Source organism: Zalophus californianus, chromosome 9 (genome assembly GCF_009762305.2).
Source record: "Zalophus californianus isolate mZalCal1 chromosome 9, mZalCal1.pri.v2, whole genome shotgun sequence".
In the NCBI taxonomy this organism is placed as follows: Eukaryota; Metazoa; Chordata; class Mammalia; order Carnivora; family Otariidae; genus Zalophus; species Zalophus californianus.
The window spans coordinates 98,857,075-98,872,731 of NC_045603.1; the positions used below are offsets into that span (position 1 = coordinate 98,857,075).

Here is a 15,657-nt window from a genome sequence, read left to right on the forward strand (position 1 = left end):
CACCAGGGTTGTCCTTATTTGGCACTCTTCTCTCTGAGGCAGGGTCCTGCTTACAAAGCGTTGGGGTGTGCCTCGCCTACCATGTAACCCCCCTCCCCAAGCAGACAGGGAAGGCCTCTAGAATCTTCTAGATATCCACAAGGACTTTCCATCCTCTGTTCCCACTCAGAATTCCTTCTCCTTCCCTCTGCCCAGGTCCTTCCCACTCAGCACAGATGCACCTTTGTGAGGCCTTTCTGGAGCACCCCAGCCTCCACAAACATTTCTTTTGCACTGCTGTGGCTCTTGAATTTCCCATTTTTAAAAACAGCTTTATTGAGGTATAATTTACATACAGTATACGGTACCTATTCCAAGGGTATAATTTGATGAGTTTTGACATATGGACATTCCCATAAAGCCATCATCACAATCATGATAATGAACATTTCCGTCAGCCCCCATAGTGTCCTTAGGCCTCTTTTGAAGGGCTAGCCCCCGTCTCCCACCCCCAGGCAACCACTGCTCTGCTTTCTGTCCCTAGAGATACATTTACATTTTCTGGAATTTTCTTTTTTTTTTTGGACAGCCAAGGGTTAATTTTTATTTATTTTTTTTAATTTTTTATTGTTATGTTAATCACCATATATTACATCATTAGTTTCTGGTGCAGTGTTCCATGATTCATTGTTTGTTCATAACACCCAGTGCTCCATGCAGAACGTGCCCTCCTCAATGCCCATCACCAGGCTAACCCATCCCCCTACCCCCCTCCCCTCTAGAACCCTCAGTTTGTTTTTCAGAGTCCATCATCTCTCATGGTTCGTCTCCCCCTCTGACATACTCCCCTTTTCTTCCTCTCCTGTTATCTTCTTCTTTTTCTTTTTTCTCAAAATATGTTGCATTATTTGTTTCAGAAGTACAGATCTGTGATTCAACAGTCTTGCACAATTCACAGCGCTCACCGTAGCACATACCCTCCCCAATATCTATCACCCAGCCACCCCATCCCTCCCACCCCAACCACTCCAGTAACACTCAGTTTCTTTCCTGAGATTAAGAATTCCTCATATTTTCTGGAATTTTCTATAAATGGAATCATGTAGTGTGTACCTCTTCTTTTTTTTTTTCTTTTTTTTTGCCTGTCTTCTTTCACTCAGTATGATACTTTTGAGATCCTTTCATCTTGCAAGTTTCCATAGTTTGTTTTCATGGCTGAGTAATATGCCACGCTGTGAATGTATCACAATTTATTTCTCTCATTCAACTTTTCATTGATGGGTCTTATTTCCTCAGTTTAAGTGTCAGCCATTTGAGGGCTGGGATGGGGTTTTCGGTCCCCCCACCCCTCCCACGGCCCCGGCAGTGTGACCTGCTCATGGCAGGCACTGTGATTACGGACGAAGGCAGCTGGAGTGCAGAGAGCACGTGGTGTCTGGGGCCAGAATGTCAGGTTCAATCCCGGGATGCACCTCCTGGTCACGTTCCTTGTCTGTGTCTCCATGCATCATTTGTACGTGTAGATAATGACAGTACTTACCTGATGCGGTTATTGTAAGGAGTATAAAGTGAATGAATGTAAAGCCCTTAGAAAGGTATCTTGAACATATTTAATGCTGGTTATTGCTGGGAAGCAGTAGAGCATGGTGTCAAAAAGATGGCGTGTGGGTTCATATTGTAGCTCCGCTGCTGTGGTGGTGTGACCTAAGCAGGGGCCTCAGCTTTCTCCTTTGACAAGAGGGTAACACAAATGTCCTCACCAGGGGGCTGCAGTGTGGATTAGAATCATTTATATAAAACCCATAGAATAGGGGTGCGGGCGTGGCACAGTCTGTTAGCGGCTGCCTTCAGCTCAGGTCAGGATCTCCGGATCCTGGGATTGAGCCCTGAGTCAGGGCTCCCTGCTCAGTGGGGAGTCTGCTTCTCCCTCTCCCTCTGCCCCTCCCTACCAGCTCACACGCTCTCTCTCTCTCGCTCTTTCAAATAAATAAAATCTTAAAAAAACCCCATAGAACAGGGGTACATAGCATATGTTCTTCAGACATTGGCTGGTATTATATACTGAGTGAGGGGAAGGTATCAGGGTCAGAGAGTTTAATCCTGGAGGAGGAATGCAGCTTGGGGGAAGGGTGTTCTCCCTGGAGACCTCTGATCTTCCTTCTCAGCTGACTGATTGTTGACCATGGAAACAGATGGAATAAATAAGACCTTCTTGACCTGGGAATTTTTTAGCTTTTGAGCTACTGCATAAGAATGTGTTTATTCAGGGGTGGGCAATTTATTTTATTTATTTTTATTTAAATTCAATTAACATATAATGTATTATTAGTTTCAGAGGTAGAGGTCAATGATTCATCAGTGCTCATTACATCACGTGCCCTCCTTAATGTTCCTCACCCAGTTACCCCATCTCCCCACGTACTGCCCCTCCAGCAGCCCTCAGTTTGTTTCCTATGACTAAGAGTCTCTTATGGTTTGTCTCCCTCTCTGGTTTTGTCTTGTTTTATTTTTTCCTCTCTTCCCCTATGATCCTCTGTTTTGTTTCTTAAATTCCATGTGGAATGAGATGATATAATTGTCTTTCTCTGATTGACTTATTTCGCTTAGCATAACAGCCTCTGGTTCCATCCATGTTGTTGCAAATGGCAAGATTTCTGATGGCTGAGTAGTATTCCATTGTGTGTGTGTGTGTATATATATATATATCTTCTTTATCCACTCATCTGTCGATGAACATCTGGGCTCTTTCCATAGTTTGGCTATTGTGGGTATTGCTGTTAAACATTGGGGTGCAGGTGCCCCTTTGTATCACTACATTTGTATCTTTGGGGTAAATACCCAGTAGTGCAATTGCTGGGTCTTAGGGTAGCTCTATTTTCAGCTGTTTGAGGAATGTCCATACTGTTTTCCAGAGGGGCTGCACCAGCTTGCATTCCCACCAACAGCCAGAAAGGGCTCCCCTTTCTCAGGGGTGGGCAATTTAAACGTGAATTTAATTTTAACTCTGACTTTGACTCGCTGATTGAGTGTAGAGGGATTCCTGGTTCTGGCTCGGCGGTCCCCGTCTGTGCTGGTCACAGTCTGCACCACTGAGGCGGGCCTGGGTGCCCTCCCTTTGCAGGTGAGGAAACAGGCCCGGGGAGTGCAGCCCCACACTGGAGTTCAGGTCTCCCTGACTTCACAGCCCTCCTACAGTGGGGCTGTCTGCAGCTCTGGGAAAGCTGCTTGAACCTGTCATCTGCCCTCTCGTCTCCCACCACTCCCGGTACCAACAGTGTGACAAGTTGGAGAGTCCCGCTGTCCCCTCCTCAGCTCTTCCTGCCCCATCCATGTCTTATCCATTCCAGGAATAAATGGAATCTGTTTCTCAAGCTACACGCCCGCTTTGGCTTGGGAAATGGCCAGCTGTGTGGCACGGGAGTGCTCACCTTCTTGCCTTGCTTCATTTTAGCGCCCCTGGTGCTTCTCCAGCTCTTTTCCTTTCAGAGCCTAACACTGCCTTCCAGCGTGTGTTCATCTGTGCGGCTCTCACGGAGGCATGGCTCAGGCACTGCCCTCCGAGGGGAGGCCGAGCCCGGGGCGGGGGGGGGGGGGGCACAGACTTCCATGACCTCTGAGGCTTTGCGCCCCCAGTGTCCTGGGCCCTCTCTGAAACTCGTTTTCCTTCAGTTCCTGGAAACCTGGGTCCCAGCTCACCAGCCCTGCCAGATCTGCATGTGCCTCCGTGGGCGGAAGGTCAATTGTACGTCACAGCCCTGCCCCACGGCTAGAGGTGAGCTCCCGGCTCCCTGCTGCTCCCCGGGGAGGAAGGAGTCCCTTGAGGCCCTGGCCACCCCGTCTGCATACCTGCTGGGCCAGATACAAACGTCTGTTTCCTCCACCCCTCCTGCCCTACCCTTCCTTCCCTCGCTGGGCTCGGGGTACCCTTTTTTTGTGCCCGGAGTAGATACTCTCAGAGGTTAATCCTGCCCCCCACACCGCATCCCCACTTTGGCCATCAGTCTCAGTCAGAGTCCCCTTGGCCCGATGACTGGTGGGCCTCCCATGAAGGGCCCGTGCTGGTTTTCTGCAACATTTCGAAGGCTGCAGGCTGCGGCATCATTGATTTCTCTGACTTCTGTGGCCTTCTCCCTCAGCTCCCACGTGTGGCCCGTGTGAAGTGGCCCGTCTCCGCCAGAACGCAGAGCAGTGCTGCCCGGAGTATGAGTGTGGTATGTGTCCCACTCTGGGCATCTCTCCAGGGCCCAGACCCCAGCCCCAGCCCCAGGTGGCCCATGCGGCAGGTGGCTACAGGGCGCATGTGGGCTAAGGCACAGGGTGCGCCAAAGGAGGGGGGTAAGGGCTGACTGGCTTTTCCAAAAAAAAAAAAAAAAAAAAAATGGCAAGATTATGCTCTGGAACGTAGGATTTGCTTCCCAGGAAAATTCTGCACTGAATTATAAAATGTAAGGTTTGAAAGCATTAAAAAAAAGAATGGGGTAATCTCTGGTGGGGGGCAGTGCAGAGATTTACTGAAGAAAAAGTCATGCCAAAGTAACCCATGTGCCTTTTTTGATAAAATCCTGAGGATACCAGCTATAGAGAAGACCACACACAGGGCACCTTGATTTTAGCAAGTGATTCGTCAAAGGGTTTCCTTATAGGCTTGCAAACTCCACGGTGAGTAATGGGCTGAGTAAGTAGTGTAATGAGATGGATCCAGAGCTGATGGAATTACAGTTGTTAACATGACAGGAAATCTCCAGTGCCCCGTCGCTGTCCTGTCCAACGTGTTTATTAATTGGACAGATGAGGACATAAAGCACAGGCGTGTCAAATTTGTAGTGATGCAAATCTTTGAGGGAGAGCAAATAGATCAAGGGACAATCTAGGGGTCTAAAAAAGAATGAAATCATCTGAGAAATTTATTTATGTGATGGAATTTATAAGGCATAAATAGAAGTCCTGCGTGGAGGGAGATGTGGTTTGAGACAAACTTGTGGAAAATAGGTCTCAGAATGTTAATGGTAGAGAGAACTGGGGCATCCTGTAGTTCAAGCCTCTCATTTTATAGATGTGATTAAGCTTCTACAATCTGCCAGACAATTTGCCTCCATTATTTCATGACATCTTGAGACTGACCCTGGAAAGTAGCCTTCCCCACCTTGCAGAAGACGAGACCGAGCTCCCAGAGGGTTCGGGTGACTTGGCTTGGCTGAGATCTGGAAGTCCCAGCAGTGACAAGAGTAATCAACATGAGCTTATCATATGACTCGGATCTGTCTGTCTATCTGTCTGTCTCTCTCTGTACCTATCACTTCTCCCCTTCTTTCCCTCCATCTCCAGCTCCTTCTCATCTTCATCATGCACCTAACACAGTAGAGGTCTGCCGGAATAGGAGTGTAGGGTGCCACGCACAATAGTGATCTTGCTGACCTCTGAGAGGGCCTCTCTCTTTCCTGGCCTTAGTGTGTGACCTGCTGAGCTGTGACCTGCCCCCGGCTCCTCCCTGTGAAGGTGGCCTCCAGATGACCCTGACCAATCCTGGCGAGTGCAGACCCAACTTCACCTGTGGTAAGGCCTCTGTGGATGACAAAGGAGTAGCATGGCTGCTGTCTCCTGGCCTGGGAAGGTGTCCTGTATTCTAGTGCATTGAGATTTGGGCTTTGGGTACATCTGGAACAGAGGGGGTCAGATCACACCTGGATTGAACCTTCCTAGCCACGTGCTGCGTGGCATACTGGGTGTGGGCGTAGCTCTAGGCACCTCCCTCTTGCGCTGCATTAAGAGACAGTCGGGCCTGAGATGGAGGAGCCTCCAGATCCAAGCTTTACTAACTCCCATCCTCCCACACACCATTGAGGGGAGGGAATGTTCCTTTGGTTTGTTCTCATTGCTAGATCTTACTCCCAAACAAATCTGTCAGTTTTCTCCCCCTTTGTGTATCTACTGAATCACCAAATAGCATAAGGTTGGGCTAAAGTAAGACGTGGCAAGGAACGCAATTCCGTGTGTAGCTTTTGAGGATACCCGCTTTATGTCAAGTGGAGCTCCTGTTCTGGCGATCTAGAGTCTCACTTGAGCTCCTAGAAGCAGGACCTGGAGGGTAAGAGGAGACCTCATTGTATTTGAAGGAAGTTGGGACGAGGCAAAGGACACAGGCAGGGGATTGGCATTTATAAAATTACACTGTGGGTTTGACGGGGTTGCTAGCATGCTTTCGTTCAGCATTGTTGGAGGATCTAAAACTACAGGGCATTGTTCTTGGTACCGAGCTGGCGCTAGGGTCCCAGAAGCTCCCAGCCTGTAAGAATGCTTGCCAGCACATGGTGTGCCCAGGCCTGTCTGGGTCTTAGAGATTCTATGTCTGCTGTCTCCAAGATTCCATAGCTGGAAGGACCCTTCTTCTTCACAGAGTGGAGACCCAAGCAGCCTTCACTTCTCCTCCATTAGAATTCCTAGCTTCACATTTCTCCTTTTGATGAATGTTCCTATTTTTCCTGCAGACTAACTGCTTTTTGGTATGATTGAAAAATCCCACAGCCGCCAAGCTGGGCTCACGGGCACTTCTGATTTAATAGTCTGGGTCTGGAGTTTCCTTGGATCTTATATAAAGGCTGAATACTTAGGAGCCCTGGCTGAACACCCCCCCCCCCCCAGCATGGCAGGATGGGGGCATCACCTCGTGCTGCCCCTCAGCCTGCAGGAAGGACGAGTGCAGAAGGGAGTCTCCGCCCCCTTGTCCCCCGCACCGGACACCGACCCTTCGGAAGACCCAGTGCTGTGATGAGTACGAGTGTGCCTGCAACTGTGTCAACTCCACGGTGAGCTGCCCTCTGGGGTACCTGACCTCAGCCATCACCAATGACTGTGGCTGCACCACGACAACCTGCTTCCCTGACAAGGTAGGGGCTGCTTCGTTCTGGCTGGGAAGATGGCCAAACATTGGCTCCTTGTGAACTATTTGCCTACCTAAACATCCCCTCCTGCCCAAACTGAATGCTTTAATGGTGGGTGAGCAGTCAGCATTCCATCACAGCCTAAATGGACATTTAACTTAGCGCGGGAGGTATTTAGAGAGAACCTACCATGTTCTCAGCATGGCTAGGTGCTCAGTTTACAAGCAAGCTATAAGACACGGTCCCCACCATTAAAGAGCTTATTTTCTAGGTTAGTTAAGGAACTAATATGATAGCATGAATTATTAGTTAATAGTTTATTCATTTGTTAATTGCTATCAATTCATCCATGCAACTGTCCGTCTATCCATCTGTCCTTTCTTCCATCCATCCATCCATCCATCCAATATTTACTGAGCAACAATTATGTTCTAGCAGAGCTGGTGCTTTGTTAGGTGTTATGGGAGAAATGTAAGATGCAGATGACTTATGATCTTGCTAGTATATTGAAGATAATTGTTTATAAATGGAATACAGTAAAGACAAGGGATGGTACAGCTGGTAAATGCAAGTAGCGGTCTTATGGGGGAGGGATGTACCAAGATGAACTATCATGAGCCAGAACTGTAGCAGGAAGACCTGGGCACACTTGGCAGCTGCTGGATTATTGACAGTGAGCCCTGGAGTGAATGCCAGGGAGAAGCCATGGTTCTCTTTCCCTGGATGCTTGCTGCTTACAGGCTGTCATTGCCTCCAAGACCTTTTTGGTGATTAGAGTTTGGAAATGCATTTTTAAAGAGGATAAAACTCATCATTCATAGTGATTTCAGATTCAAAATATATTATAAGGTTTTACTTAACTTCTTTGATTTATACTTCTACCACTTCTCTTCTAAGTTGCAAATACGGGTTTCCTAACATAATTGACATAATTAGTTTTTTGCTTTATATTACAAGATGCCTAGAATAGTCTCAAAAATAACAATGCCAATATTATTGCTAACAATTTTAAAACAATTGAGAGAGGTTTAAGATTTCTTTGCAGTTCTTTATTTAGCCTAGGAATATAACCCATTAGGCATATATGGTCAAAATCCTGGGTTTTAAAGTTATTTGAAATAATTATTTTCCTTGTGTGATCTTGCCACTGTCTTGATATCTAGTTAATCAGGTATTTCAGTTTGTCTTGCATTTTTAGGGCTTGCTTTTACTTCTCTTTTGATTTACTATTTTGTTACATGAAAGATACTATGGCATAATAACATAGTTACTCATAATGTTGTGACAAATAGCTTTGTACATCTGTCATTTTGTATTTTGGGCAATGTATCTTTTGAGATAGGTTCCTGGAAGTGAGATTGTGGGTGGTAACATTTTCTAGCAGGCTTCTTAATAGAAGAACAAGGGGTCTCATTCCATAAGTTCCTTATATAGCAGCTGGAAGACCGAGCAGGTAAAGGATAATGGCTTATAAATACTTGTACTGCTGTGATGTGTGTGAATGAGGGTGGAGACCTGCTCATAGCTTCAGAGGGCAGATTTGGGATTATGTCAAAACTGTCATTAAGTGTCCTGATCAAACAGTACCTCATTCCTACAGAATAAAGTCTGAGTGTTATGTTCAACCTGGCTTTACATACTCTGATCCCAATCAACCTTTGTAACTTCATTTCCCATATCCCTTCTGTAGCCTATAGTTTTTCCAAGTAGGATCCCTTGTCTCTCAAACATATCCCATTCTCTGTGCCCCAGATTCTTTCCTTGTTATGCTCGTTGTCATCTTTGGGCCTCAGGGGAGTGCCCGTTCATAGCCCCCGCTCACCTTCAGCCCACTCCTAATGGGACAGAGGGCTATGTGTGGATGGGTGCTAAGTCCAAGGACTACACTGGGTGTGAGGATTAGGGAACAGTTTTCTGTGTGACATGGGAGGGAGTTAAACGCAGCTAAGGCAGTGATGAAACTGGCTTAAGGCAGCCAAGTGAGTTATTTCTGAGCCTGTGGTCCCAGGACTCCCTAGGGGCCACTAGCATACACAGGCAATGGCTCTCTAAGGCTGGTGGGCAGGGAAGGGGAGAGGGCAAAACCTTCATAAACATCCCTCCAGGTGGGCAGAGACCACGTTGGTTTTACATACTGCTGTATCCTCAGCACCTACAGCAGCTTCCAACACACAGTAGGTGCTTCCTAACCTCTTGTTGAAATGAACAGAATGAGTTTGCTCACCATAACCTTGTGTCTGCAGGTGTGTGTCCACCGAGGCACCATCTACCCTGTGGGCCAGTTCTGGGAGGAGGGCTGTGACGTGTGCACCTGCACTGACTTGGAGGACTCTGTGATGGGCCTGCGCGTGGCCCAGTGCTCCCAGAAGCCCTGTGAGGACAACTGTCGGTCGGTAAGGGGCGCAGAGGGGCTGGGCACTGCCTGGAGCAGGCTGGGCAGGAGGTCGGGGAGGGCGGTCCCAGAAAGGGGCAAGAAAGCCCCTTTAGGAACTTCTGGTTCCAGGCCAGAGGTGAGGGGAAGGAGGGGGCTGGGGCTGGGGCTGAGTGAAAGAAGGCGTGAGGAGAGGATTGCTTTGCCATCCTTCTGTGAGTCCATCCTTCTGTGAGTCTGTCCTTGGCTAATGGCCATGTCTGTTGTACGGTCTTGAGTCCAGAGGGCTGTGGAGTTGGTTTGAGTAGAAATTGGATTTAATACCTACAAAGGAGGACCTGATTTTTTCCCATGTCTTCCCCTTCAACATCACTTCAGCCTGCCCCTAGAACAGACACACGCTCTGATTTTTCTGAGGTTTCCCCCCATTTTCAATGTCCTACAGTGTCTACACAGATTGGTGATTTTTCAGACCACGTTTATAATTTCTGGGACAGAAAATATGATCCCTGCTGCCCCAATTCAGTTTTTAATTCTTCTGGTGGTGGCCTGCCCCCTAAGGCTCCTGTGTGCTCTGCGGCACTCTATTCTTGCACATTTCAGACTGATGAGACCCTAGGAAGAAGGGAGCAATGGTGTGCCGGGAAAATTGTGCATCAAATTCTGGTGCTATTATTATTATTCCTTCAGTGGTATCAGGAGATGATGATGGTAAGAGAGGAGTAGCCAGGGCAGACAAGGACATACATCTTGTGCTTGTCTTCATAACAACAGTGGAGCTAATGCTCTTGATGCTGGGTTGGAAGTGGGTGGTTTGATGATGGAAGGGAGGGCCTGAGTGCGAATCCTGAAGTCGGAGGGTCTACTCAGTTCGTCTGCTCTCTACCTGCCTTGCTAGTATTGAGGAGGAGCGGAGTTGCAAGGCACCCTTGGGAGAGGATGATGCGGTGGTATCCAGGTGTGTCCACTGGGGACACTGAGTTTTGGAAACCTATTGGTCTCCATCCCCTCCCACAGGCCATGGAAGGTGATGGAAATAACTTGCTATCAAGCAAGAGAGTACTGCTTAGAGGTCATTTTTATAAAACCAGCACCCAGTGTGTGTATGTATATATATAATTTTAAGATTTTATTTATTTGAGAGAGAAAGTGCAAGGCAACGGAGGGGCAGTTGGAGAGGGAGAGGGGGAATCTCAAGCCGACTCCCTGCTGAGCATGGAGCCCGACTTGGGGCTTGATCTCACAACCCTGAGATCATGACCTGAGCCAAAAGCAACAGTCAGACGCTTAACCAACAGCCACCCAGGTGCCCCAGCACCCAATATATTTTGTGTATCAGTAGGGAGTTTTGATTGCAAAGAATGGACTCCACTCAAACTAGCTAATATTAAAAGGGGATTTATGGAAAAGATAGGGAATCTTAGAAATGAAACGCAGGAGATGTGAGTGGGCACCACAGTCATACAACATTTCTTTTTGTTTGTCCCATGAGCCCCTGTCTCTGCTTCCCTCTGCCCATCTGTTCCAGCCCCTCTCTGCAGGCTGACTGCCTCTGGGGGGAAGTTCTGCTTTCTCGTAGATTTCCTTTGTATGTGGCTTTATGGGATCTGGCTTCAACTCGACACAGCTTTGCAGACCTAGGGTTCAGCCCTGGCTAATCTGACTTACTCAACCTTTGTGTTCCATAGAGTAACTTCTCAGGAAGAAAATTGATGGGCTCAACTCAGCCTAGGGATTGGGTCCTCTGTGCAGTCCCCACTCTGGTCGGGTCAACTGTTAGGGAGGGTGCAGGTCATGTGGTATACACCTGGCTATCTAAAGGCTGTGGTGCTGCAGGCAGTTTCACAAAGAAGATGGGTACAGAGGTCAGGGGAGTGGGTGGAGGTGGCCCTCGTGACTGTGTAATTGCTCGATGGGATTGTCTTAGAGACATGTCTATCTTAGAGACTGAATGTTTACACCTTCTGGGGAGAAGGCAGCCTTGTGGTTTAGTTCAAGCTGAGGGGATGGGGGAGGCTGTGCGATGTGTTGAGTTGCGGTGGGAGCTTCGGGGAATTGAGATGGCTTCATTCTTCAAGGAGGGTAGTCTCAGCTCCGGTCCAACTCCAGAGACATTTGGACTCACTCAGCTGAATTCATTTGCTGTCTAGGTTGTGACAACAAGCAAACCCAGGACAGCATTACCAAAAAAAAAAAAAAAAAAAGGAATAACATTACCATCACCCTCTGATTTTTCTTTTCTGAAGCCACAGTCTGCAGAAATAGACTTTCCCCAATCACCTCTGTAGTTCTCAGCTCTTCATGTCAGAAAAATGTAAAGCTAGCAAGGGGCATTGCAGGGTTCCCATGGAATTTTGTAGGTGGGCCTACATGCATATGGCCTTTCTTCCATGTTGACAGCAAGAGGAATTCCCAATCCTTTGTATGAATCTTGGAAGAGTTTTTCTTTGAAGGCTTATGACTGCCTGATTTCCTACCCTTAGATTCCAGAATCAGACTAAATCATGGAACCTTGGGAACTGTTCTGAGGGACTGAATATCATGCATTGTATTTTATTTATCCTTATGATTCTCCTCCAGAAGGAAGAAGAGGCAGGGCTGCTCTTTCCACTTGCCAGATAGGAAGCAGAGGATTAGCACAGGGAATGAAGTTGCCCGTAGTTCTACAGCTCACGGGAAGCCAGTAGCCATGGGAGTGTCCTGACTCCTGGCCCAGGGCCCATTCCAATGGGCTAGTATACTGGCAACACCAGCATTGCAAGGGCTGGTCTGATGCATCCAAGAGACAAGGGACCAGAGCTCCATACCTCCCACTTCTATGTCAGCTATGGTAATTGTGCTGCTAAATACATTAGGGATTTATTCTCAGGGCGTCTGTCTTCAGATTAGGTGGATATTAGATGGACTTAGTTCCATTCTTTTTTTTTTTTTTTGGTAAAGATTTATTTATTTACTTGAGAGGGAGAGAGCAGGAGCGGGAGGGGCAGGGGGAGAGGGAGAGGGAGAGAAAATTCCAAGCAGACTCCCCACTGAGCGTGGAGCTCCATCCCATGATCATGACCTGAGCCAAAAGCAAGAGTCGGACGCTCAGTCGACTGCACCACCCAGGCGCCTCTGCTTAGTTCCATTCTTAAATGGGGAACCAGTGAAGACAGGATGGAGAAGAGTAAGGAGAAGGTGTGAGATGTAGATTTTTGAGCAGATGTAAGCTAGAGGATTTGGAGGAGTATAGGAAAAGAAGGAGAGATGACATATAGGATGAACCCTGGCTGCAAAGCAAGAAGATGGGGCTGTTGGAGGCGTGGAGGGAATCTTAGAAAGATGGCAGCCAAGAGATTTGGTGGTATGGCTAGGAGTACCCAAACGTGAGAAGTTGGTGGGGTTTTGAGAACAAGGCCTCTGGTCTGGAGTTAGCCAACATATGGACAACATGTTTGCCCATGATGGGGGGGGGGTGGGATGGAGCAGCAGCAAACAGGAAGATTATGCGAATCCAGGTGACTCAGCATTCTGAGAGAGGCACACAAGAGTGACTCTAGGTCCCTAAAGGGGTTAACGACTCTCTTCTGTGCTCCCCTGAGGCTTTGTTTCTTTTATGGCACTTTGTACATTCTGCTTGTAGTGGAAGGTGTCTAGATTGTACCATCCTAATTTGTTGGCTCCTCCAAAGTACCTAGTACGTCATAGATGCACAATAAACGACTAGAATCTCAGCTGATCAAGGACTGGGGACAGCTCAGTGGGCACTGTTGTGACGCAGGTGGGGATGTAAGTAGCTCCCATGCAGCTGGTGTGAAGTTGAGCCAATTCTCTGGAGAGCTTGCATTCCCCCCAGGGAGAGGCACCAGTGTTGTGTGCATCTCCTGACTCGGCCCTGCTCATGCGTGTGCTTGTGGAGCAGAGCAGGCTTGGCATCCACACCCATCCTGAACAGCTGCAGTCATTCCCTCTCTCTCAAGGACAGAGCTCCAAGATGAAGGACGGTCCTGTGTTCTCTTTCCATGGCTCCTGGGACAAACACACATAGCATTGTTTTGCCTGTTCTTTGTATATTGCTTCAGAGTTTCCGTGGAGGATTTCAGTCCAAGTCCCTAATGCTTTGGCCAGATGAGAGGACCTCCAAGAGGCAAGATAGGCTGGCCTACTTGCAGGACCGTGGTCTCCCTGACAGACTTTCTGGAAAAGACCAATCTGTGTACTTTCTTATCTTACTGTGCCCATAAACCACTAGGTAATATCAAGCAGTGACCAGGGGAAACCCAACTCTGCACATTGGTGAGAGGTCAAGGTGCTCATCTTGTATAGGTGGTTATCCTTGTAAGAGCAGAGACTAGGTCCCAGGCATCCTGACTGTTCTTCCCCAGTCAATAAGGGGCCCTAGATTTGGCCATGATAAAGATCAGGCCAGCTAGCTGCTGCTGAGTGAGTTCTGGGCTGTCTTTAATACTCCCACGGACTGGATCCTGGTCTGAGACTGGAAACTTTCAGAGGGCAGGGTTATATCTCTTCAGCTGGTGTAAGACCTAGCTTAGCGACTCAGGGGTTGACTCCTCCTAACCACTTCTGAGCATGATCCTGAGGCTGGTGGATGACAGAGATGAAAATGTTCACTCCAACTGGCCTGCAAATCCCCAAGGCTCAGGACACATACAGGGTGGATAAGAACACCTGTGTCTTTGCTCCTGGGCTATTCTAATCTCTGTCCTTTGTGTTTTTCCAGGGCTTCACTTACGTCATCCAAGAAGGCGAGTGCTGTGGAAGGTGTCTGCCATCTGCCTGTGAGGTGGCCATTGGTTCACCACGGGGGGACTCCCAGTCTCACTGGAAGAATGTAGGTCTGGGGCCCAGGCTGGGTAGGAAGGAGGGTAGTGACCTGACCAGCTTGGTTGGCCACCCTGTGGTCCAGTGCTGGCTTTGATTTCATCCCCCACCCTTTGGTATTCCCACAGGGAATTGCATCTGGCTGTGGTATTGTCCAGATGTTCCTTGGGGTTACTTGGCCCTTTATAGGGACAGTTGAGATTGCCTCAGATTTCCCATTTGGTGGATTTGGGGAGAGGCCCGGTTCCTTCCCGAAGAGTCCTGTGAACTCCGGGGGGATTTGTGTCCTCCTGTTCACCTGTGAATCTGAGGTCTGCTTCCCCTGAGTGCTTGGTATGGGACGGCCTCACCATCCTGCAGGTGTGGTAGGCCCACCACTGCCCCAAAGCTCCACACGTTCTGAGTACTGCCCTGCCCTGGGTCGGGCCACTCATCCACAGGCCTGGACGCTCCGGGGACAGATTGCTGGGCTGTGGGGGCCAGAAGCCAGCATCCCTAGTTTCTTGCTATTTCCCTGTAGGAGTAAGTGGGAAGAGGCACCTGGCTAGGAAATGGGTGGAGTTTGCCTTCCACATCACTTCTGTGTCAGCCCATGCTGCCGTTTCTCAGTCAGAGTGCCCTAGAGCCTCTGAGCTCAGCTCACAGCTAGTGCCCAGGGTGGAGGGGAGTGTCCCCAGGCTTCCCTAAGATGGTGAAGACTGTGTCTGTAGAACTCATGGCTCTGAGCGAGGGTCTTGGTCACTGGGTGACTTTGACCCAGACTCACTGAAGGACTTGGGATGTGCCCCACTCCTTCCCTCTGTGGGTCTTACTCTAGGGGTGGGACTTAGAGTTAAGCTGGGGCTCATCCCCAGAGGCCAGATCAGCTCCCTGAGAGAACAGCACACCCCCATGGGGCCCTTGGCCCCAGCCTTGATCAACTCTAGTGCTCTAACTGCAGGTTGGCTCTCACTGGGCCTCCCCTGACAACCCCTGCCTCATCAATGAGTGTGTCCGCGTGAAGGAAGAGGTCTTTGTGCAACAGAGGAATGTCTCCTGCCCCAAGCTGGATGTTCCCAACTGCCCCATGGGTTTCCAGCTGAGTTGTGAGACCTCAGAGTGTTGTCCCACCTGTCGCTGTGGTAAGGCGTGTATCCAGGGGCCCCACCTCCAAGCCTCTCTGTCCGCTAAGGGCTCCTGAATTTTTTGCCTTTTCGGCAACTCAGGGAAATGGGCAGAATCAAAGTCCTCCTATCCATTCCTAATGCTTTTGTGGGAAAGTAAGTAAGATGAGAGAAACATTACAGTTTCCTGAAGGTCATCACTGTGCTCAGTGGTGGCTTTCTACCACTGGACCTCCATTTGCTCATGTGAGTTAGTAAGTGGTAGAGTTCTCAATCATTCACTGTGATGCCTCTGCTGGGAAAAGGTACTCCAACTTCCCACCCTAACCCTGCCAACAAACACACAAAATAGCGACTCTCTTCACCACCTGCTTGGAATTCTTTGGGACTTAAAGTTTCCAGAGTAGAATTTCCTTCTTTCAGAAGCCCAAAATGCCCTCCTACTCACTCCTTAAGTGTGGACCATTTAAAAAGGCTGTCCTCTTGAGGATGTGGGGGAGAGGGA

The 15,657-nt window shown here is 48.6% G+C and overlaps 1 protein-coding gene across 2 annotated transcripts in view; it reads left to right on the top strand.

Annotated features, from left to right (window-relative positions):
• The window catches only part of VWF (von Willebrand factor), a 145,158-nt gene that overhangs the window by 111,280 nt on the left and 18,221 nt on the right, over window positions 1–15,657 (top strand). For both annotated transcript variants that reach the window (XM_027595203.2, XM_027595204.2), the window contains 7 exons: window positions 3,649–3,751; window positions 4,116–4,190; window positions 5,428–5,532; window positions 6,658–6,863; window positions 9,101–9,250; window positions 13,949–14,059; window positions 14,990–15,170. In XM_027595203.2, coding sequence (XP_027451004.2) covers window positions 3,649–3,751; window positions 4,116–4,190; window positions 5,428–5,532; window positions 6,658–6,863; window positions 9,101–9,250; window positions 13,949–14,059; window positions 14,990–15,170 — 931 coding nt within the window. The remainder of the gene's footprint in view (window positions 1–3,648; window positions 3,752–4,115; window positions 4,191–5,427; window positions 5,533–6,657; window positions 6,864–9,100; window positions 9,251–13,948; window positions 14,060–14,989; window positions 15,171–15,657) is intronic.